Below are 20,302 nucleotides of genomic sequence, written 5' to 3' on the forward strand. Positions count from 1 at the left end.
CCCGGACTCTGGGCTGCACAGACGGCCACCCCGCCAGATGGAGGCCCATCCCTTAGGAACGGGCTGGCTGACTCAGTGCAGCTGATGAGCCCGGTCTGAAAGGGCCTGCTCGGGGTCCGACTCAGGGATTCTGGAGGGAAGTCACCTTTATAAAGGGGAGGAAAGCCAACTCTTAACAGCTCCTCTGTTCCCATCAATCAGCAGTTCCCTCTTAAGTAGCTCATAAACTATCTACACTCCCACGTCAGCCTCAGAGCTCAAACAGCAGACCCACGGAACCTAAGAAGCAAGCTAGGGGTCAGCACGCGTGGTGTTCCCGTCCAGGTGCAGAGCTTGGTCACTTCCCCACCCCACCCCCAGCACTGTGGGAGCACGGCTTCACTGTGACCAGCCAGTGTCCCCCAAATCAGAATCCCCGAGCCTTGTTTGTGCTCTGCGACTGTCATCACCATTCTCTGAAATGTCCGCAGGGGAGAGAACCCATAGAAACCAGCCAGCTGCGAGACCACTGCTGGAGCGTCATCAGGAACTAAATTAGGATCGGCTGGGCTAATCGGCTTAGGCAGACCAGCCCCTGCCCTGCCCTTCCCCCTGCAGGGCGAGTGGAGGTGCTGGGCCATTCGTGGTCCTCGCTCACCGTCTGTCTTCTCTTGCAGCGGGCACAGAAATCTGCAACGGCGGCCCAGCACCCCGGTCTTCTACCTGCCGCATCCTCTGAGGTGGCCGGCGGGCCCCTGCCCCACACCCCACCCCCACCCTGGGACTCCACCTCTAACCACTGGTACAAGAGGTTAGGGAGCCTGAGAAAATGACTGAAGACCATTTTGGATACTTTGAACTTTTTTAAGGTTTGTGTTTTTATGAACTAAAGCCAACAATGAATGATCTGAACAGTGTAGCCTACCTTACCCTCATCCAACTTTTGGATACATAATCATACCACCATGAGATCTTCAAAAAGGGTCTGTGAACTGTGTGTCTGAAAGCACTGGGTGAATGTATTCACAACTGCACATGTATTTATGTGTATAAGGGTGGAGAAATAGATACATAGACACCAATTCCCATCTGGTTTAGGAACAAATATATGAATAGAAATTTAGAATAAAATCAAAAGAAAACATGCTGCTCTTTTTTATGTGGCGGAGGACATTCATTTGTGACCAACCAGAAATCCTGCCAGAAAGGTCCAGGCTGTGAGACCAGTGATCAGAGCTAAGTGATCTGTGCAGAAATAATCTGTTAATAAACGCTGCCCAGGGAGCTGCTTTGAACCTTGCTGAGGGATCCGCACCTGTGGCCTGCCCAAGTCCTCCTGCACCCCTGAGGTTTCCTTCATGGAAGCAACCACACACCTCCAAGGACCAAATGGTTCTGAGCCGGGAAGAAAAGCCAAGTCAGACCCAGACAGAACACACGACTCACACTTGAAATGGGTGCTAAATATCTGATAGAAATAAAGGACTTTAACTTGTAATGTTAGCTTCAAAGCAATTGTTTCCAGACACTGGAAATTCCTCTTGGCTACAGCCACGGCCAGTGCTGCAAGGTCACTTGGGTTAAGGCTGGTTCAGATGCCGCTTTCTCCACAGCTCCCGGCAGCAGCGGGCAGGGGACGCAAGGGCCCCCACACAACCTTCAGCTCACAGTGACACCTGAGGACAAGAGCGTGTGACTAGGGTCCCCCCCCAGTTCCCAGAGGGACCCAGTGCCAGCCACCCACCACCCTCAGGAACTCCTAGGGGGCATGCACCCCAGCCTCCCCTTTACTGAGAACAGGGAAAACAAATGAACTGGGGCTCGAAGCCTAGGAAGTCCACTCCAGGCACAAAGCTGCAATAGCAACTTTTGACACCAGGCCTCATGCACGCATATTAAATATATAACATTTGTGGGCTTTCCAGGTGGCGTCAGTGGTAAAGAACTCTCCTGCCAATGCAGAAGATGTAAGAGACAAGGGGTCATTCCCTGGGTCAGGAAGATCCCTTGGGGGAGGGCACGGCAACCCACTCTGGTTTCATCAGATCATTCATTGTTGGCTTTAGTTCATAAAAACACAAACCTTAAAAAAGTTCAAAGTTCAAACACTCTGGTGTTCTTTTCCTGGAGAATCCCATGGACAGAGGAGCCTGGCAGGCTGCAGTCCATAGGGTCGCACAGAGTTGGACACGACTGAAGCAACATGGCATGCATGCACTGGGCTTGAAGAGGCATAGCCAGCAGGGGCAGAGTCTGCTGTCTGTTCAGGCACAAAGGCCCAAGCCCACTGAAAAGCTAGCTGCACCCCAGCCAAGTCCTCAGGAGGCCACATCCCCTACCTGGGGTCAAGAGGAGAATGTGCAAAAGGAGAAAAGAAATCCAAGTTATACCACTAAGGGCATCAGGACACCCCCACCCCTCCCTTTCCTGCCTGTCCAAGGGTCTGAGCCAGGGCTCAGGGGAGAAGCTCAGCAGCACCCATGATGCTTGGGTGAGCTGCGCCTCTGTTACAAACTGCATCCGTAAGGGCTCCCCTCCTCATTCCCACCCCCCAGCCCCCAGAGCAAGCGATGAAGTTTCTCTGTGTTCCGCCCTGTTTATGTACCAATCACTGAATCATTGATTAGTTTTTCTGGAATCCCTCTCCATTCACACTGCACATAATCTGAGAAGGTTGGCATACAACTGAGCCTGAGTCCAGAAACCAAACTACTGGGGACAATAAAGGAAAGTCAGAGACTGACAGAGCACAGAAAACTTTATTCATCCATACTGCTCCGGAGAAGGGCTGGCTCACTTCAATATGGTATCCTCCTGGGCTGGAAAGTTAGAAGGAAAACACTCCATTACACAGGCACATGCCCATAGATTTTGGGGCTAAACCATCCAGCGTCTCTTCTCACGCAGCCTGGCTATGCTCCGTTTCCACTCTGTCCTCAGCCTTCCTTGACCCGCGGGTCCTCACTAGGACCTGCCCCGCAGTCAGGGAGGGTGGAGCCTGGCTCTGGTTGCTGGCCTCTAACGGTGAGAGAGAGAGTCCACCTCTAAGGCCCAGGGGCCGAGCCTCACTAAAGGCAGGTTAGCACCCACGCCCCACAAGGGCTCTCCTTCCCCACCCCCAGCCCACCCCGCAAAGGATGGCCCAGGGGCCAGTGGAAACGGAGAAGGCGGCCTTTCTTCTCCACTTGCTGCTCCCTATGAAGCAGCAGCTGTTTCTGAAAACCCAACGCGGGGCAGGGGACAAATCTAGGAGAGCCAGCCGCGTGAGCACCTTCCGCCAGCTCCCGCTCGATGCGCTTCTGCTCATCCCGCTTCTTCTTCTCCTCGGCTGCGAGCCTCCTCTCCTCTTCTGCCCGGGGTTTAAGGTAATCTGTCAAAGGACAGTCAGGGGCGGGGGGTATCCAGTGAACGTTTTCACTGAAGCTCTAAAAGGAATTCAGTTCATAGGCAAAGCCATCCTCAGGTACACCGTAAGTGCCAGGGGAGCCCGATTCCCACTCTCCTTTACCTGGATGTAGGTAAAGGCCTGATACCCACCTCCTAACGGAGAGCCCGACCCAGAGGGCAGCTACAGGACGCCCGCGGCCACTCCAGGCACCCAGCCGCCCCGCACTCAGTCCTCTGTGCTGCAAGGGGCTGCCCGGCCAACCTCCAACCAGCGGCGCGCGGGGGTCCGGCCCTCTCGGGTCTCAGGTCAGGGGCCTCCCGCGCCGCCCCTCTCCCGCCCCGGCCGGGGGGCCGCAGACGCCCGCGGACACTCACTGTAGCGCTTGGCGCCGTAGGCCATGCCGAGGAACAGGGCGGAGTAACGGCCGAGCTGTGGGGAAAAGCGGTCAGGGGAGGCAGGGGGGACCGCGCCTGGGGGTCTCAGCCCACAGGGGCAGGGTCCGGGGCGCTGAGAGAGGGGAAGGGGGGTGGGGGTCACACCCGCGGCTTCGGGGCCCGATGGGGGAGTCTCAGCCCACAGGGTCGGGGTCAGGGCGGGGGTCCCGGGCGCTGAGAGAGGGGTGGGGGGAGGGGGGATCACACCCGCGGCGTCGGGGCCCGATGGGGGGGGGTGGGTCGCAGCCTCCGGGTCAGGGCAGGGGGTGCTGAGAGTCGGGGGCGCCGGGCCGGGGCCTCGAGCCCCACCGAGACGCTCACGCGCTTTGCCCACGCAGAGCCGATCAGCGGCGGCGGCTGCGGAGCCTGGTTCACCTTGATGAGCGGAGAGACCTGCACCGGCGGAACCATCTTGTCCGTGACCCTCGCGCCGGAAGCACAATTCGGACCAAAGAGGCCGCCACAAGGCCCTAAACACCGCGGAAACGCAGACACAGAGGCGCGGCCGGGCATGCGCATGCGCCGTCCACAGCTCGAGGACGCCGAGTGCCGACCCCTGGCGGCCGGAGGGCGAACGGCGCGCGCGCCCGCCCGGGTGACGTCATCAGGCGCGGCGCGCGGCGGATTCCGCCTGTGCAGTGGCCGCCAGCGAGTTCGTGTTCCCCGCAGCGGGTGCAACCTTCCTGTCCGCTGACGTTTTCGAACCAGGTTGAGCACAAATCGAGGCCCGGACACCTCGGGTACAAATATTTGAAAAGTGTGAGTCCACTGTACAAAGTGCAAAACCGAGCGCTCTCCCTCCTGCCTGTCCCGCCCCGCCCGCGGCTCCAGTGCGGCCGCAGCCACACCCAGGCCTGTCCGGGCCGCGGTTCCCCCAGACCAGCCCCGGGGACGGCCCAGGAAGGGGCTCGAGGCTTGGGCAGGGAATCCGGGGTCCGGGTACAAAGTGTAGCCTGAGTGCAGGCTGGCTCCCAGCGGAGGTGGTGGCCATGTCCGGCCCCTCTGGACTCAGAGCAGGTCGACCGTGTGGCCCGAGCCCCTTCCTGGGGCGGCACGGCCGTGGGTGCCCCTCCGCCCACCACCGGCCCCATTCCCAGCGGAGCTAAGGTTTCCTCACCCCTGGAGCCTCCCTGGCAAAAGGGGCACAGGTCCTCCTGAGAAGGCCAGCCTAGCAGAGCCTGCTCCCTGGGTCTCCAGGACCTTGCAGCCCCAAGTTTAAAGGTTCACGTCAGAGAGGCCCTCACCCTCACTTCTGCTGCCTTCTGCCAGGGAAGTGGGGGTCACGCTGGTGGGGTATTCTGTCCCTCAGCTCTGTAGTCAGCCCTAGGGAAGACACAGCTGACCCAGCCCAGGTGTGCAGAAAGGCTGCCCAGAGGTGGGCAGTGGTGGCCAGTTTCCCAACTGAACCTGCTGTGCTTACACACAGTTCTCATGGCAACGAGGGTTGGGGACACCTGGAGAATGACGGAGGGGGGCAGCCCCACAGCGCCTGTACCAACCACAAGGCCACCAGGGCAGCTGATACTCCTGCCCCATGACCCCCACCCCCACCCCCCATTCCTGCAACGGACAAGATCAAAGTCAAGGATGACAAGCTGGATGCCACGTTCAAGGAGGCCTCGGGGCCCATCAACTTCACCATGTTCCTGAACGTGTTTGGGGAGAAGCTGAGTGGTGAGTACCAGGCCAGCTTCAGGTCTGCCAAGCACTCTGTGTGCACTTACTTGACTCCTAACGTCTGCACATCTCACATAAAACCCAGATTTGCAGACCTCTTGAAAATCTCCAGGACCTGGCATTCCGGGACCCACATCTGGGGGCCCTGTTGGCCCCCAGCCCAGGCCAACCTCTCTTCCACCGGCTGGTGGGGGCCTCTGTCCTTCACTGAGAAGTCGCCCACCTCTGGGCCTGGCAGGACCAGTACCAAGAACAGTACCCTGGGGTGGGAGCTGAAGGTCTCTCAGGTGCTCAGAGTGGGAAGGCCACTGAGACCATCGAGTGGGTGAGGACGTGGAGCCCTAGGTAGCGAGGGGGCAGGACTAGCGCCTGAGACGCCCAAGGTTCAAGGCCTCCAGTGGGCAGGCATGGACCCTGAGGAGACTGTCCTCAGCGCATTCAAGATGCTGGACCCTGCTGGCAAGGGCAGCGCCAACAAGGACTCGTGAGCGTGACCCTGCGCACCCAGGCACCACCAGGGCAGGAGGAAGCCAGGCCCACCCCTAGCCTCCACCCCACCTGTCCCAGCTTTCAGGTCTTGATCAGCCTGCCCGGGATCCTGAGTCCCTCATGGTAACCCAGGGCAGGGTCAGCCATACCCACATGGGGCCAGCGGTCACTGCCATTCAGACCATCGCTGAGTTTTTAGCCCCTCTGGGCTCCTTCAGTCTCATAACAGGACTAGTCAGTGTGCCAGGCTGTTGCCCCAGGGATGTGGGAGTCAGGGATGGCTCCCTGTGGTCCCCCCTAGTGCCCAGGACTCACCCAGGGCCAGGCTCCCAAGAGGTAGCTGCCTTGTGAGCGGGTGGGATTGAAGGGGGCAGCCCTGCCCCCCATGAGGACCCATCACAGGGCTCCCCTGGGGCCACCCCTCCAGTTCAGGACCAGTGCCTTTCCCAGAACAGCCTAATGTGGCCGCTCCCTGCTGTCCTCAGCAGCAGGCGGGGCAGCTCGTGTCCCAGGCCAAGAACATGACTGCTGAAGAGGTTTGGCCCCTGGCGCCCTACGTCCTTCCCCAAGGCCTTCTGTGAGGCCCAAGCATAGCCCTCGGGGCTCTGGGGGGATGTGCCTCAGCCCCTAAAAGCTGCAGCATCGGGAGGGTGGGACGCCCAGTGTCCAGGAAGGGGGATGCCAGCCCCGGCCCCACCCCTTGCCCTGCAGGGTCTCCCCCAGCTTCCTTCGCCCCACTCACAGAAACAAGACAGAGCCTGGAGTCCAGTTCCTGTAATTCACCTGCTGGCTGCAGCCTTGGGGACCCTCCCACTCCTTCCACCCCAGCCTGGGCCTGACCCCCCCGCCCCCACCAAACTCGCAGGTCGACCAGATGTTCCAGTTCTCCACCAGCAATGCCACAGGCAATCTGACTACAAGGTGCTGGGCCATGTGCTTACTCATGGGGAGAGGAGTAAGGGACACCTCCGCCCCACGGGGCTGTGACCAGTTGAATAAACGTAAACCCACAAACCTTCTGCCCACAAACAGTGGGCAGAACCCACAGTGTCTCTGTTGGGCGGAGGTGTCCTCCAGGGGTGGGAGTGTCCGTGGGGTGAAGAAGGTCTGGGGTGGGGGTAACCCCCTGGGGGCAGGAGGGTCTTCAGGGAGTAGCAGTGTCTGCCTGGGGCCCACCCTCTGCCTCCTGCCCAGCCTGGCCCCACCTGCTCTGCCCATCTATGCTGGCACCAGGCTGGAGGGCTGGACACTCAGTGGTCAGCAGAGGTGGCTCTGGTCTGGGCTCCTTCGAGGAAGGCCTTCCTCACACCTGTCCACTCCACACCCAGCCAAACTGGGGCCCTCGGAATCCCACACCCACTCGGTTCCCCCTCACCCTGGGCCCCTGGTGCCAGGCCAGCCCCTGCAGCAGCCACCCTGGGCCTGGTCTGGCCGCTGGGGTACCCCTGGTCAGTGGCCTGTCTGCACAGCAGAAGCTTTTCTTGCTACGGCCACAGAGAATCCTCTGGGCCCCGCTGCCATGACCCTGGGTCCCCCAGGATGCCAGCGTCATCCCAGCCTCAGTCGTGACAGGTCCAGCCAGAGGGACCAGAGCCCACGTCCCTGCCTCCCCTTCACATCCCCAGGTCCTCTTTATCTCATGCCAACTGCTCTCCAGCCTCTGGCCCTCTGCCTGGCCCCTGAGACGTCTTGGAGGGTTCCCAAGAGTAAGGATGCAGGGCCAGGAGCACCAGTTTCAGGAAGGGGCTGCTGGGGGCCAGGGTGCTGCGGTGGAACCTCAGGGCGTGGCTGCCAGGTAGGGCACGTGGTCCAGGGTTGCTGCAGTTGCTGGGCGTTCGTCCTCCTGAATGGAGGGGCTGGCATCAGCCTCGGCCTGCAGGCGCCGGTACGGGGTGTGGAAGAGGAGCACCAGGAGGCAGCTGAAGAGGACGCAGAGGCCGGCCATCAGCAGCATGGGCACTGGGGAGACACAGCCCAGCTCTGCCTGAGGTGCCCCAAGTGCCTGGGCACTCACCCAGGTGCAGGGGACCCCAGAGCAATCTCGGGCATAGATCCCTGCCCAGCCCCAAGAGGCAGATTCGCAGAACCAGGGGCCGTGAGCCCCAAGGTCACCCCACCAGGTCTGAGGACGTGGGTGTGCAACACAATCCCACTCCTGTCTCTCTGGCTTTCTGTCTCCATCTCTGTCTTTCTCTGTGTCTCTTACTTTGTCTCTCCTGTCTCTGATCTCACTTCAAAACCGCTCACACATGGGGTCACAGGTGGGGGCGCTGCTCCCACCAGGCTGCGCTCCAGGTTCTGCCTGCTGCCCTCGGGTCCACCCCAACCCACCTCACCCCCCAAAGGACACCCTGCCAGGATGGCAGAGGTTGCCAAGAGAAAGAGGCCGGTGGAAGGGAGACTCCAGGGCTGGGTGGGGTCAACCTCCTGGGTGGGGTGCCCTTACCCTTCCAGTCCAGTGGGCCCTGGCCATCCCGGCAGGTGGAGACAGACGGCTCCGCGTGGCGCACGGTCAGGGAGGTCAGCAGCACCATGATGAGAACGCCCTCGGCCTGCCTGCACAGCCACGAAGCCCTCAGCCCCACCCCAGCACTGCCCTGGGCACCCTGAGGGCAGCACACAGTAGGCATTCAGGTCACCCGCAATGCGTCTGGTTGCGGGGGTGGGGCAAGGGGAGGGTCCCTGGGTCCCTGGGTCCCTAGGAAAGTCATGGGAATGGGCACTCACCCCAGCACGAAGACCAGTCCTGCGGCTGTGCCCTCACCCACGGGGAAGGAGCACTCGACCGCCAGCTCCATGGCAACGGGTGCCACCGAGAAGCCGAAGAACCCCAGCAGCGAGCAGATGGCAGCCAGCGCAATGGTCTGTCCCTGCAGCTGGGACACCTGGGCAGCGAGCCGTACAGATCGGCAGGGCCGGAGTCAGAAGTGCCCCAGCCTGGACCCCAGGCCCTGCTAGGCCCTGTCGGGGGTGGGGCAGTGCCAGGGCTGGAGAAGCCACAGTGCTCACACCACTACAGGGACACCCCGGCGGCGACGCCTGGGTCTGAGTGGGTCTGGTGTCTGTTATGGCCAACCTAACAGCTTCCCCACCCCTGGGGCACCCCACTCTCATCCTCTGCAAGGTGGTCTCAGCTCAAGAGGACTCTTACCACAGCAAAGGCCACGCAGGCCAGAGACGTCAGGCAGAGGCCGATCTTGATGGCCTCGGTGAGGTGCTTGGTCCTGTCCACGTACAGGCCCAGAGCCACTGCCCCCAAGACTCCAAACGTGATGAAGAAAACCCCACAGAGGCCCGCAAATTCCTGGAGGGTAGGGGGCACCTTGTCCATCCTCTGAGCCCAAGAGGTGGCACTCATCCTTACTGTGTACACCACCACCAGGAAGCCCATGGCAGGGTCACCGAGCAGCGCCGGAGATCCAGGCAGGACTGCGTGGAACGCTTGGAGGCGGGAGGTGTCCTCCCTGGGTGTGCCACGTGCTTGTCTCAGCTCCACCCAGGAACTGGACCAGTTCCAGACTGGACCAGACTAGAGAAAGGGCCTGGCTTCCGCAGACGCCCTCGGTGCCTGTCACCTCTGAGAAACTGGGAGCACTTGGGGCCTGAACCCAGTGCTGAAGCCAGACCACAGCAGGCACAGCGGAGATGCTGCCAGTCCGATGCCAGAAGGACTCACAGGCCTGGCGGAGGGCCTCTGCCAGCACCCCGGCCCACAGCTGCCACCCACTGTCTGCAGACACAGATTCATACAGCATCTCAAGAGCACCCTAACAGGAGGTCACCCCATCCAGGTGTGGAGACAGCATTTGGGGAGCTCGTGGGCCACTCCACAGCTACCAGCAGGTCAACAGGCCCCCAAGGCTGTGTCTGGGTGGGGGGCCCCCAGGTTGGGGCCAGCACTCACGCTGGAGTAGCCGTTCACGCAGAGGACCTGCTCCAGGAGGGCCGAGAAGCTGGAGAAGATGCCAATGCCACCCCCGAAGCACACGGCCAGAATGATGTAGGCCTTGTTCCTTGTGAGCTAAAGGGGAGGGGTCGCTCAGTCTAGAGCCTCAGCAGCACAGGCAGGGGCTCCAGGGGCGGCCTGCCCCTCCCCGTCCTTCTGCCCACCCCTGCCCCCAGGGCCCACAGCACGTGGGGCACTGACCAGCTTCAGCCCGGCCAGGAACGACAGCGAGGTGGACTGGGCAGCCCCCACAGAGGGCGGGGTGGGGGGCACACTCTCCCAGAGGCATGCAGTGGCCAGCAGGAAGGCAAGGCCGGCAGGGAGGATGTAGGTGCCTAGCTGTGGGGAGGGTGTGCATGAGTGCACGCACACAGGTCCCCGTGGATGCACGCACACGGGCATGAGTGCACGCACACAGGTCCCCATGGATGCACACACATGCACATGGGCTCTTCAAGCCTGCTCCCCGGGCTCCAGACAAGCTGCTGCCTCCTCACTGCCTGCCCCCGCCTGTCGTTCCAGGTGGACACCGGCAAGCCCAGGGCCCGTTCAGGGCCTCCTCTGCTTTGCTGTATTCAGAAGCCTGGCTTTCAAAATTTCACCCAAGGGTGACTCCAATGACGGCTCGACTGTCTCGGAGCTCTATCCAGCTGTCACCTGGACCCCCTCTCCCACCTCTGTGAGTGACCCCAACTCTCACCCAGCTGGAAGTCCCTCACTCCTCCATGCACCCCACTCCCCAGCTGGATCAAAGCCTAGGCTCTCTCCCTGGACACTCCAGGCACACCTTTCGCTCCCCGAGCCGTTCTGGACCAGATGGAATCACTCCCCCTTCCGATCCCCCAGGGTGTCCATCACATCAAGCCAACCGCCTGCCACCTGGACTGATGCTTCCCTCCACCCTCCCCTTGCTCAGCAGACACACACCTCTGGCTGCAGCCACACCCCTCAGTCTCCCCTCCACCGCAGCGCCTTTCTCTCTGGTCCCTCATCCTCCTCCCCACCCCCCACCCCCACCCCCAATGCCTCATCCTGCTGCAGCCAGCCTCTCACCGCCCTGATGCTCTCTCCCCTCCAAGAAAAATACCCAGCATCCCAGTGCCCGGGGTTGTCCCTGACACTCGGAAGGCACCCAGTACTTGAAATGGAGCAAGCCCCACGTACATGGGGTGCACTCAGCCCTGTGTCCAGAGAAGGTGCAAGTGCACACACACGGATGGTGTGGGTGCACAAGCCCACCACTCCTGCACACGTGCACACACGCACTAGCACACACAGCCCACAAACATGCACACACACACATGCAAACACACAGCCACTCAAGCACAGCCACACACTATACACCATACACAGAAGTGCACACACACATGCACCTGTGAGCTCCCTCACCATCAAGGGGATGTCCTCCTCCGTCTTCACAAGGATGGGAGACAGCAGGTTGGCCACCAGAATACCCAGGGGATTCGCTAAATGGACAGGGACATGTGTCAGCTCAGGGAGGCAGGCTGGGCCCCCATCCACAGAGGAGCCCTGGCCCCCCCCAGACTGGGGAGCACACAGAGGCGCCAGGCCACACACTCAGCAGAGGGGACGCCGTCCTCGCCGAGACTCACACATGGTGCCGATCATGTTGGCTGTGGCTCGCTGGTGCTCAGGGAACCACAAGGCGGCCAGCTTGGCTGGAGAGAAGATGACCAGGGTCTGGGCCAGGGCGCAGAGGCTCTGCCCACTCAAGAGGAGGACAAACGGGTCCTGGGTGCCGATGGCCATGCAGGGTATGGAGCGGATCACGCTCCCCGAGAAGTTCAGGAACGCACCTAAGGTGGTCTGCAAGGGTGGGGTCAGAAGAGCTGCAACCAGCCGGGATGCCCCCAGCACCCCAGCCCCCACTCGCCACCCAGGGGCTCTGCCTGAGGACTCGGGTCTCGGGAGGAGGGGGTGGCTCTCGATCCCACGCTCGGGGACCCACCCGTCCCAGAGCAGGCCCTGGTGTGCGGTCGGACTCACCGCCCAGCGGAGTCCAACAGAGTCCAGAACCCAGATGGCCACCACACCGGACGGGATGGACACCACGAGGTAGACCAGTGATAGCCAGTTGATCTGCTCAGTGGAGAGGAGGAAGTGCCGAGCGATCGTGTCAGCCACGGGCGCGAAGCTGAGCCACAGCTGCGAGACACAGGCTGGCGTCAGCCCGGGGCGGGCACCTCAGACACTGTGGCTGCCGGCTGCCCTGGGCACGGCCAGCTGGTCTGAGGGAGAGAAAGGGTCCAGGGGTCCCGTCAGGGCTGGGGTCTTCACTTGGTCACACCAGAGGGGAGGCACCAGCTGGGGGTTCAGACAGCATGTTGGGGCAGAGGACCAGAACCATCCTTGCAGACATGGTCCTGGGGCAGATGGAGGCGACAGCCTGGCTGGACTCTGCAGGACAGTGAGGCCTCCAGGACCGACCCTCCAAGGAGAAGGCCTGGGGCTGACAGCAGATGAGAGATGGCCACCTTGCTGGGGTGGAGGGCACCTAGACTGGGTGCTGGCCAAAGCTGGAGCACCGGGGGGTGGGAGAGGGTCCCCCGGCCCCCTGTCACGTGGACGTGTAGTTTGCCCGGACAGGACAGGCCGAGAAGCACGTTGTGGGGGGCCACCCTGTGGACACTCAGTGCCTGTGGAGGGAACCCAGGTGCACCAGAGCTTACTGCAGGAGGGAGTGGGGAGGCGTCCTGGCTTGGTCCAGAAATGAAGGTGTTACAGATCAAAGCCTGCGGACTCCACCTCAGAAGACACAGCAAGGCGGGAGCTCACCCAGGCCTCACACCCTCCCCCATGCCGCAGGATCTAGCCTTCCTAACCGGAACAGAGCTCTGACCACAGAGCCCCACATGACAGCAACCTTGAGCAACAGTTGCCTTTTCCCTTTTTTCAGGACAGAGCTTCTAGGTTCAGGAAGAGCTTGGTGCAGGCCACTTGCTTCCTGCCCAGCTGATCCAGCGGCGAGAAAGCCTAGCTCTGGCTGCCACACCTTCTGAGCGCAGCCCACCTTTGCTAGCCTCGCCCCTCCATCCTCCCCAGAACCTGTGGCCAGCGGGGCAGAGACAGGTCTGAAATGCACACAGCAACGTGGGGGTGATTGTGTGCCCATGGCGTGGACTTCCTCCACGTGTTCCCAGCCTGCCGGGAGGCCCTGTGCGTCCTTTGAGAACGTGGGTGGCTGTCCCCCACGCTGGCCCTCACCCAGACCACTCCAGGGCCACTGAGGCCTCATTGCAAGTGCCGCCCACGTGCCCTTCACACTGCCCACCCCGCCCGGGACCGAGGGCCCTGCGCATCTGGCCGCAGGAGGAGTAAGCGAGGGTGCATCTCTTGACCCGAGCTCCCTGCCGTGACCCCACGGGAACCGTGACAAGTCCTGGTGTGATTCCTGTCTGCTCCATGACGACTTGTGGACGAGACAAGTGCAGGGGCACAGCCTTGTGCTCCAACATCCACCCCCAGACACTGAAGCAGCTGGAGGGGGCTGAGAGAGACCCCCGCTCTGCATTCTCAAATCACTGCACCAAAACCCAGTCCTGGCTTCACAGTGTTCAGACGCAGACCGGCAACTGCTGCAGAGAAAAACGAACCAGGCTGGGGATGCCACTTGTCCCAGCACAGGGCTGGCCAGCAAGAAGAGGAGGAAAGAGGTCCCAAAAAGTTTGCAGTGACGTCCAAGAGGGGCTGTCGCCCAAGAACCTCTCCAAGGTGGTACCTTCCAGGGCTGCCCTCACCTGCCAGCCCCTCCTCGTCACAGTCTCTGCATCTGACCTCCCTCCGCCACTCGTGGCCTCTCTGAGCTTCGGGCCCCACTACCCACCGCCGCTTTGCGTTTCATGATTATGGCTGCCACTCGCTGCCCAACTCCCTGAGGTCCAGTGTGAGGGCGAACAACGTTCTTTCAGGCAGCCTACAGGAGGAGACCCGGGGGCCCCGAGCAGGCAGCCACTAGCCTCAGGTTGGGAAGAGCATGCAGTCCAAGGCACGCAGGATGGCAGAGCCCGGGGCTGGAGGAGCAGAGAAAGGTCTGCTGGCTGAGTCGTGGTGCGTGCTGGGCCGGCAGAGGGCCTGGGCCCTCAAGGAGCGAGTCTGGGGGAGCAGCAGGTTGGGAGAGTTGGGGCCCCAGAACCGGCAGACCCGGTTCTCGCGGGGGCTTCTCTAGTTTCAGGAGCTGTGATGATGAGCACTGTCCCTGCCAGCAGTGGGGTCGGTTCTAGAACAGCTGAAGGGTCACTGCCGACCCCAGCTGGGTGGCTGTGAAGAAAGGGACTGGGTGGGCAGGCAAGAAAGGCCTCTGGTGAGGGGCCTTGGAAGTGAGCCAGAAACCCGCGGAGGGCGGCAGGGGCCCAGGGAAGAGAGGCAGGCGGGGCAGAGCGGGTGCCCAGGCTGCAGTGGGTGCGCGCTTGGCAGAGAGGGGAGACCTCGGGAGGAGTCCTCCGTGGCTGTAAACAGTGAGTCTTTCGGAGGCAGGAGAGGCATCCTGTGGGTCTCAGGACCTGGGCTCAGGCCCTGCCAGGACAGACAGGAGACCCGCTCCCCCTGCGCAGCCTCGGTCAAGGAAGAGGCTCTCCGCCCCCGGCCCGCGCTGAGGTCGCCGGCTGCCTCGCGGGCGGCCCTCCCCCGCGGTTCTGCCGTCGCGAGACGGGAGGGCTGCGTCCCCGGACTGGCCGAGCGGGTTCTCAGCGGCCTATTCTCCGCCGGGACGCGGCGCCCGGCGCGCACCGGACGTCGGCAGGGTCCCGGCCTGTCCCGCAGCCCTGCCCCGCCCGCCCAGCCCCGGCCCAGCCCCTACCGTGGCGTTGGAGTAGCTGAGCAGGCTGATCACCAGCAGGAAGACCCACCGGCGGGCGTAGGTGCGGTAGCCCCCCAGCACGCTCCGGGCCGAGGTCGCCGCGGCAGCCTCTGGCCAGTCCCCCGCCGGCCCCGCCATTGCCGCCACACCCGGGCCGCCGACTTTTGGAGCAGCGCTGATGGGCCAGGACCGCCCTCGGAGGTGGGGTCGGGTCAGAACACGCCCCACAGGCAGGGGTTACCACTGGTCAGGCAGAAAGAGGACCAAAATGCCCTCGCAGAGCCTCTGTGAGGTTCTTGCGATGGATGCGCTCACGCACGTGGGTCAGGAGAGGCTCCGGGAAGTCACTGCCTGGCAGAAAGGCCGCACTTACTGAAAGGGGCTGTGGAAGGAACCCCTCCGCCACCCCCACCCACCAATTTCCTAAGGTCCAAACAAGTAACATCTGGAGGCCAGCCTGGAGGAGGAGGCTGGAGTCAGTTTGCAAAGCGCCTCCAATCAATGCTGTAGACTCCACTAGATGCTCTTGACTCCACTCAAGTCAGCCCTGCAGAGAAGCAAAACTGAGGGAGGACGGGCAGAGACGATGCCCGCAAAGGGGGAGGTGGAGACTAGCCTGTCCTCCCACCCAGGGAAAGGGCTGTGCCAGAGCACGGGATCGTGGGCCAGGGAGGAGCAGGTGACCTCCCCCTACCTGGGAAACTGCAGTTTGCAGCTGAGAAGACATCAGACATAAATTTCTGTGGACTTTACACAGGGATCCCAAGGGAACATTTCAAGCAAAGATGGACAAATAAAGGACAAAAACGGTAAGAACCTAACGGATGCAGAGAAGTGGCAAATATACACAGAGGAACTATTCAAAAAGTCTTAATGATCTGGATATACATGATGGTATGATTACCCACCTAAGAGCCAGACATCCTGGAGTGTGAGGTCAAGTGGGCCTTAGGAAGCATTACTATAAACAAAGCTATTGGAGGTGATGGAATTCCAGCTCAGCTACTTCAAATCCTAAAAGATGATGCTGTTAAAGTGCTGCACTCAGTATTCCAGCAAATTTGGAAAACTCAGCAGTGGCCACAGGACTGGAAAAGGTCAGTTTTCAGTCCAATCCCAAAGAAAGGCAATGCCAAAGAATGTTGAAAGTACTGAACAATTGCACTCTTTTCACATGCTAGCAAGGTAATGCTCAAAATCCTTCAAGATGGGTTTCAACAGTACGTGAACCATTAACTTCCAGATGTTCAAGCTGGATTTAGAAAAGGTAGAGAAACCATAGCTCGAATTGCCAACATCCGTTGGATCATAGAAAAAGCAAGGGAATTCCAGAAAAACATCTATTTTTGCTTCATTGAATGCGCCAAAGCCTTTGACTGTGTAGATCAAACTGTAGAAAAGTCTTAAAGAGGTGGGAATACTACACCACCTTACCTGCCTTCTGAGAAACATGTATTCGGGTCAAAAAGCAACAGTTAGAACTGGACATGGAACAATTGATTGTTCAAAATTGGGAAAGGAGTATGTCAAGGCTGTATATTGACACTCTGCTTATTTAACTTCTATGCAGAGTACATCATGTAAAATGCCAGGCTAAAAAAAAAAAAAAAAAAGTGCCAGGCTAGATGAAACACAAGCTGGAATCAAGATTGCTGGGTGAAATATCAAAAACCTCAGATATGGAGATGACACCACCTAATGGCAGAAAGTGAAGAGCTAAAGAGCCTCTTGATGAAGGTGAAAGAGGAGAGTGAAAAGGCTGGCTTAAAACTCAACCTTTGAGAAACTAAGATTCTGGCATCCAGTCCCATTACTTCATGGCAAATAGATGGTGAAACAACGGAAACAGTGACAGACTTTATTTTCTTGGACTCCAAAAATCACTACAGATGGTGAATGCCCTGAAATTTAAAGACAGTTGCTCCTTGAAAGAAAAGCTATTACCAACCTAGACAGCATATTATAAAGCAGAGACATCACTTTGCTGACAAATGTCTGTTTAGTCAAAGCTATAGTTTTTTCAGTAGTCATGTATGGATGTGAGAGTTGGACCATGAAGAAGGCTGAGTGCTGAAAAATTGAAGCTTTCAAACTGTGGTGTTGGAGGAGACTCTTGAGAGTCCCTTGGACTGCAAGTAGATAAAACAAGTCAATCTTAAAAGAAATCAGCCCTGAATATTCATTGGAAGGACTGGTGCTGAAGCTGAAGTGCCAATACTTTGGCCACCTGATGTGAAGAGCTGACTCATTTGAAAAGACCCTGATGGTGGGAAAGATTGGAGGCAGGAGGAAAAGGGGACAACAGAGGATGAGATGCTTTGATGGCATCACGGACTCAATGGACATGACTTTGAGCAAGTTCTGAGAGTTGGTGATGGACAGGGAGGCCTGGTGTGATGCAGCCCATGGGGTCGCAAAGAGTCAGACACAACTGAGCAACTGAACTGAACTGAAGGCCGGAAGGAGAGAAGGGCCACCTCCTCTCTCCCACAAGAGCTCTCCTGTGGGTGGGCAGTCTCCTGTCCAGCTTCCTTCCTCCGCTGAGGGCCACACCTCTCCTCACTCCCCGCAGTCCTCCTCCTGAGGCCCCCTGCAGGCTGGCTTGCACTCTCCCTCCTCGCCTCCTCTCGACCCCCTGCTCTGCCGCAGGGCTCTCCTCCCTCTCCAGAGGGCTCTGGTGGAGTAGGCAGCACAGAACCATCAATCACCTTTTTATACATCTACTTTAAGCATGTGGAAACCAAAATTAAAGACACATGCTTTACAGTTACATCAGGTCAGTTTAATCATTCAACAGTGTCCAACTCTTTGGAATACCATGGATTGCAGCACGCCAGGCCTCCCTGTACATCACCAGCTCCCAGAGCTTGCTCAAACTCATGTCCATTGAGTCCGTGATGCAATCCAACCATCTCATTCTCTGTCGTCCCCTTCTCCTCCTGCCTTCAATCTTTCCCAGCATCAGGGTCTTTTCAAATGAGTCAGATCTTTGAATCAGGTGGCCAAAGTATTGGAGTTTCAGCTTCAACATCAGTCCCTCCAATGAACACCCAGGACTGATCACCTTTAGGATGGACTGGTTGGATCTCCTTGCAGTCCAAGGGGCTCTAAAGAGTCTTCTCCAACACCACAGTTCAAAAGCATTAATGCTTTGGCGTTCAGCTTTCTTTATGGTCTAACTCTCACAACCATGCATGACTACTGGAAAAACCATAGCCTTGACTAGACAGACCTTTGTTGGCAAAGTAATATCTCTGCTTTTTAATATGCTGTCTAGGTTGGTCATAGCTTTCCTTCCCAGGAGTAAGCATCTTTTAATTTCATGGCTGCAGTCACCATCTGCAGTGATTTTGGAGCCCTCAAAAATAAAGTCAGCCACTGTTTCCGCTGTTTCCCCATCTATTTGCCATGAAGTGATGGGATCGGATGCCATGATCTTAGTTTTCTGAATGTTGCGCTGTAAGCCAGCTTTTTCACTCTCCTCTTTCACTTTCATCAAGAGGCTCTTTAGTTCTTCACTTTCTGCCATAAGGGTGGTGTCATCTGCATATCTGAGGTTATTGATATTTCTCCCAGCAATCTTGATTCCAGCTTGTGCTTCATCCAGCCCAGCATTTTGCATGATGTACTCTGCATAGACATTAAATAAGCAGGGTGACAACATACAACCTTGACATACTCCTTTTCCTAATTGGAGCCAGTCTACTGTTCCATGTCCAGTTCTAACTGTTGCTTCCTGACCTGCATGCAGGTTTCTCAAGAGGCAGGTCAGGTGGTTTGGTATTCCCATCTCTTTCAGAATTTTCCACAATTTATTGTGATCCACACAGTCAAAGGCTTTGGCATAGTCAATAAAGCAGAAATAGATGTTTTTCTGGAATGCTTTTGCTTTCTCGATGATCCAGCAGATGTTGGCTATTTGATCTCTGGTTCCTCTGCCTTTTCTAAAACCAGCTTGAACATCTGGAAGTTCACGGTTCACATATTGCTGAAGCCTGGCTTGGAGAATATTGAGCATTACTTTGCTAGCGTGTGAGATGAGTGCAATTGTGTGGTAGTTTGAGCATTTTTTGGCATTGCCTTTCTTTGGGATTAGAATGAAAACTGACCTTTTCCAGTCCCGTGGCCTCTGCTGAGTTTTCCAAATTTGCTGGCATACTGAGTGCAGCACTTTAACAGCATCATCTTTTAGGATTTGAAATACCTCAACTGGAATTCCATCACCTCCACTAGCTTTGTTCATAGGGATGCTTCCTAAGGCCCCTTGACTTCACATTCCAGGATGTCTGGTTCTAGGTGAGGGATCATACCATTGTGATTATCTGTGTCATGAAGATCTTTTTTTGTACAGTTCTTCTGTGTATTCTTGCCACCTCTTCTTAATATCTTCTGCTTCTGTTAGGGCCATACCATTTCTGTCCTTTATTGAACGAATCTGTGCATGAAATGTTCCCTTGGTATTTCTAATTTTCTTGAAGAGATCTCTAGTCTTTCCCATTCTGTTATTTTCCTCTATTTCTTTGCACTGATCACTGAGGAAGGCTTTCTTATCTCTCCCTGCTATTCTTTGGAACTCTGCATTCAAATGGGTATATCTTTCCTTATCTGCTTTGCTTTTCGCTGCTCTTCTTTTTGTAGCAAGGCTTCCTCAGACAGCCATTTTGCTTTTTTGCATGTCTTTTTCTTGGGGATAGTCTTGATCCCTGCCTCCTGTACAATGTCATGAACCTCTGTCCATAGTTCATCAGGCACTCTGTCTATCAGATCTAGCCCCTTAAATCTATTTCTCACTTCCACTGTATAATCGTAAAGGATTTGATTTAGGTCATACCTGAATGGTCTAGTGGTTTTCCCCACTTTCTTCAATTTAAGTCTGAATTTGGCAATAAGAAGTTCATTATCTGAGCCACAGTCAGCTCCTGGTCTTGTTTTTGCTGACTGTATAGAGCTTCTCCATCTTTGGCTGCAAAGAATATAATCAGTCTGATTTCAGTGTTGGCCATCTGGTGATGTCCATGTGTAGAGTCTTCTCCTGTGTTGTTGGAAGAGGGTGTTTGCTATGACCAGTGCGTTCTCTTGGCAAAACTCTATTAGCCTTTGCCCTGCTTCATTCTGTACTCCAAGGCCAAATTTGCCTGTTACTCCAGGTGTTTCTCGACTTCTTACTTTTTCATTCCAGTCCCCTATAATGAAAAGCACATCTTTTTTGGGTGTTCTAAAAGGTCTTGTACAGGTCTTTGTAGAACTGTTCAGCTTCTTCAGCATTACTGGTCGGGGCATAGACTTGGATTACTGTGATATTGAATGGTTTGCCTTGGAAACAAACAGAGATCATTCTGTCGTTTATGAGATTGCATCCAAGTACTGCATTTCAGACTCTTTTGTTGACTATGATGGTTACTCCATTTTTTCTAAGGGATTCTTGCCCACAGTAGTATGTGTAATGGTCATCTGAGTTAAATTCACCCATTCCAGTCCAAAGTTCGCTGATTCCTAGAATGTCAACATTCACTCTTGCCATCTCCTGTTTGACCACTTCCAATTTGCCTTGATTCATGGACCTAACATTCCAG

General features: G+C 57.5%; 3 protein-coding genes across 10 annotated transcripts in view; 1 reads left to right on the top strand and 2 right to left on the bottom strand.

The window, feature by feature from the left end:
• PDE6B (phosphodiesterase 6B) overlaps positions 1-718 on the top strand; it is a 28,522-nt gene extending 27,804 nt beyond the window's left edge. Inside the window, exon 22 of the mRNA XM_061145125.1 lies at positions 657-718. Within this exon, the coding sequence (XP_061001108.1) occupies positions 657-718 (62 nt within the window). The remainder of the gene's footprint in view (positions 1-656) is intronic.
• Positions 719-2,719: 2,001 nt separating this feature from the next.
• Positions 2,720-4,347, bottom strand: ATP5ME (ATP synthase membrane subunit e). 5 transcript variants are annotated; one of them, XM_061145306.1, is made up of 4 exons: positions 4,123-4,347; positions 3,742-3,796; positions 3,251-3,349; positions 2,720-2,997 (listed from the first exon to the last, which is right to left on the bottom strand). In XM_061145306.1, exons 1-4 carry the CDS (start codon positions 4,318-4,320, stop codon positions 2,879-2,881), a joined length of 471 nt encoding a protein of 156 aa, XP_061001289.1. In that variant the 5' UTR covers positions 4,321-4,347; the 3' UTR covers positions 2,720-2,878. The 5 variants fall into 5 exon arrangements, with proteins under 5 accessions (XP_061001289.1, XP_061001288.1, XP_061001292.1 ...); XM_061145305.1 differs by having other exon boundaries at positions 4,111-4,337; XM_061145309.1 differs by having other exon boundaries at positions 2,720-2,798; positions 4,177-4,335.
• Positions 4,348-6,726: 2,379 nt separating this feature from the next.
• Positions 6,727-14,909, bottom strand: SLC49A3 (solute carrier family 49 member 3). 4 transcript variants are annotated; one of them, XM_061145303.1, is made up of 10 exons: positions 14,730-14,909; positions 11,921-12,013; positions 11,527-11,740; positions 11,303-11,379; positions 10,115-10,252; positions 9,872-9,988; positions 9,119-9,271; positions 8,695-8,852; positions 8,414-8,523; positions 6,727-7,926 (listed from the first exon to the last, which is right to left on the bottom strand). In XM_061145303.1, the coding sequence occupies exons 1-10, from the start codon at positions 14,865-14,867 to the stop codon at positions 7,745-7,747; spliced, it is 1,380 nt and encodes a 459-aa protein (XP_061001286.1). In that variant the 5' UTR covers positions 14,868-14,909; the 3' UTR covers positions 6,727-7,744. The 4 variants fall into 4 exon arrangements, 3 of the variants coding, with proteins under 3 accessions (XP_061001286.1, XP_061001285.1, XP_061001287.1); XM_061145302.1 differs by having other exon boundaries at positions 11,921-12,079; positions 14,730-14,907; XR_009693359.1 differs by having other exon boundaries at positions 7,888-7,926; positions 8,414-8,573; positions 11,921-12,079; positions 14,730-14,907.
• Positions 14,910-20,302: the final 5,393 nt, after the last annotated feature.

The sequence above is a fragment of the Dama dama genome, chromosome 6 (assembly GCF_033118175.1).
Source record: "Dama dama isolate Ldn47 chromosome 6, ASM3311817v1, whole genome shotgun sequence".
In the NCBI taxonomy this organism is placed as follows: domain Eukaryota; kingdom Metazoa; phylum Chordata; class Mammalia; order Artiodactyla; family Cervidae; genus Dama; species Dama dama.

Bases quoted from the DNA above. Each gene is read 5' to 3' on its own strand.
- ATP5ME (XM_061145305.1), bottom strand. From the start codon at position 4,320: ATGCGCATGCCCGGCCGCGCCTCTGTGTCTGCGTTTCCGCGGTGTTTA. The intron at 3,797-4,110 runs GTGGGGCTCGAG...TTTTCCCCACAG, and splicing joins CAAAGCGCGTGAGCGTCTCG to CTCGGCCGTTACTCCGCCCT. The intron at 3,350-3,741 runs GTGAGTGTCCGC...GTCCTTTGACAG, and splicing joins CTACGGCGCCAAGCGCTACA to ATTACCTTAAACCCCGGGCA.
- SLC49A3 (XM_061145302.1), bottom strand. From the start codon at position 14,867: ATGGCGGGGCCGGCGGGGGACTGGCCAGAGGCTGCCGCGGCGACCTCG. The intron at 12,080-14,729 runs GTAGGGGCTGGG...TGTGTCTCGCAG, and splicing joins TCAGCTACTCCAACGCCACG to CTGTGGCTCAGCTTCGCGCC. The intron at 7,927-8,413 runs GTAAGGGCACCC...GTGTCTCCCCAG, and splicing joins GGGCCCACTGGACTGGAAGG to TGCCCATGCTGCTGATGGCC.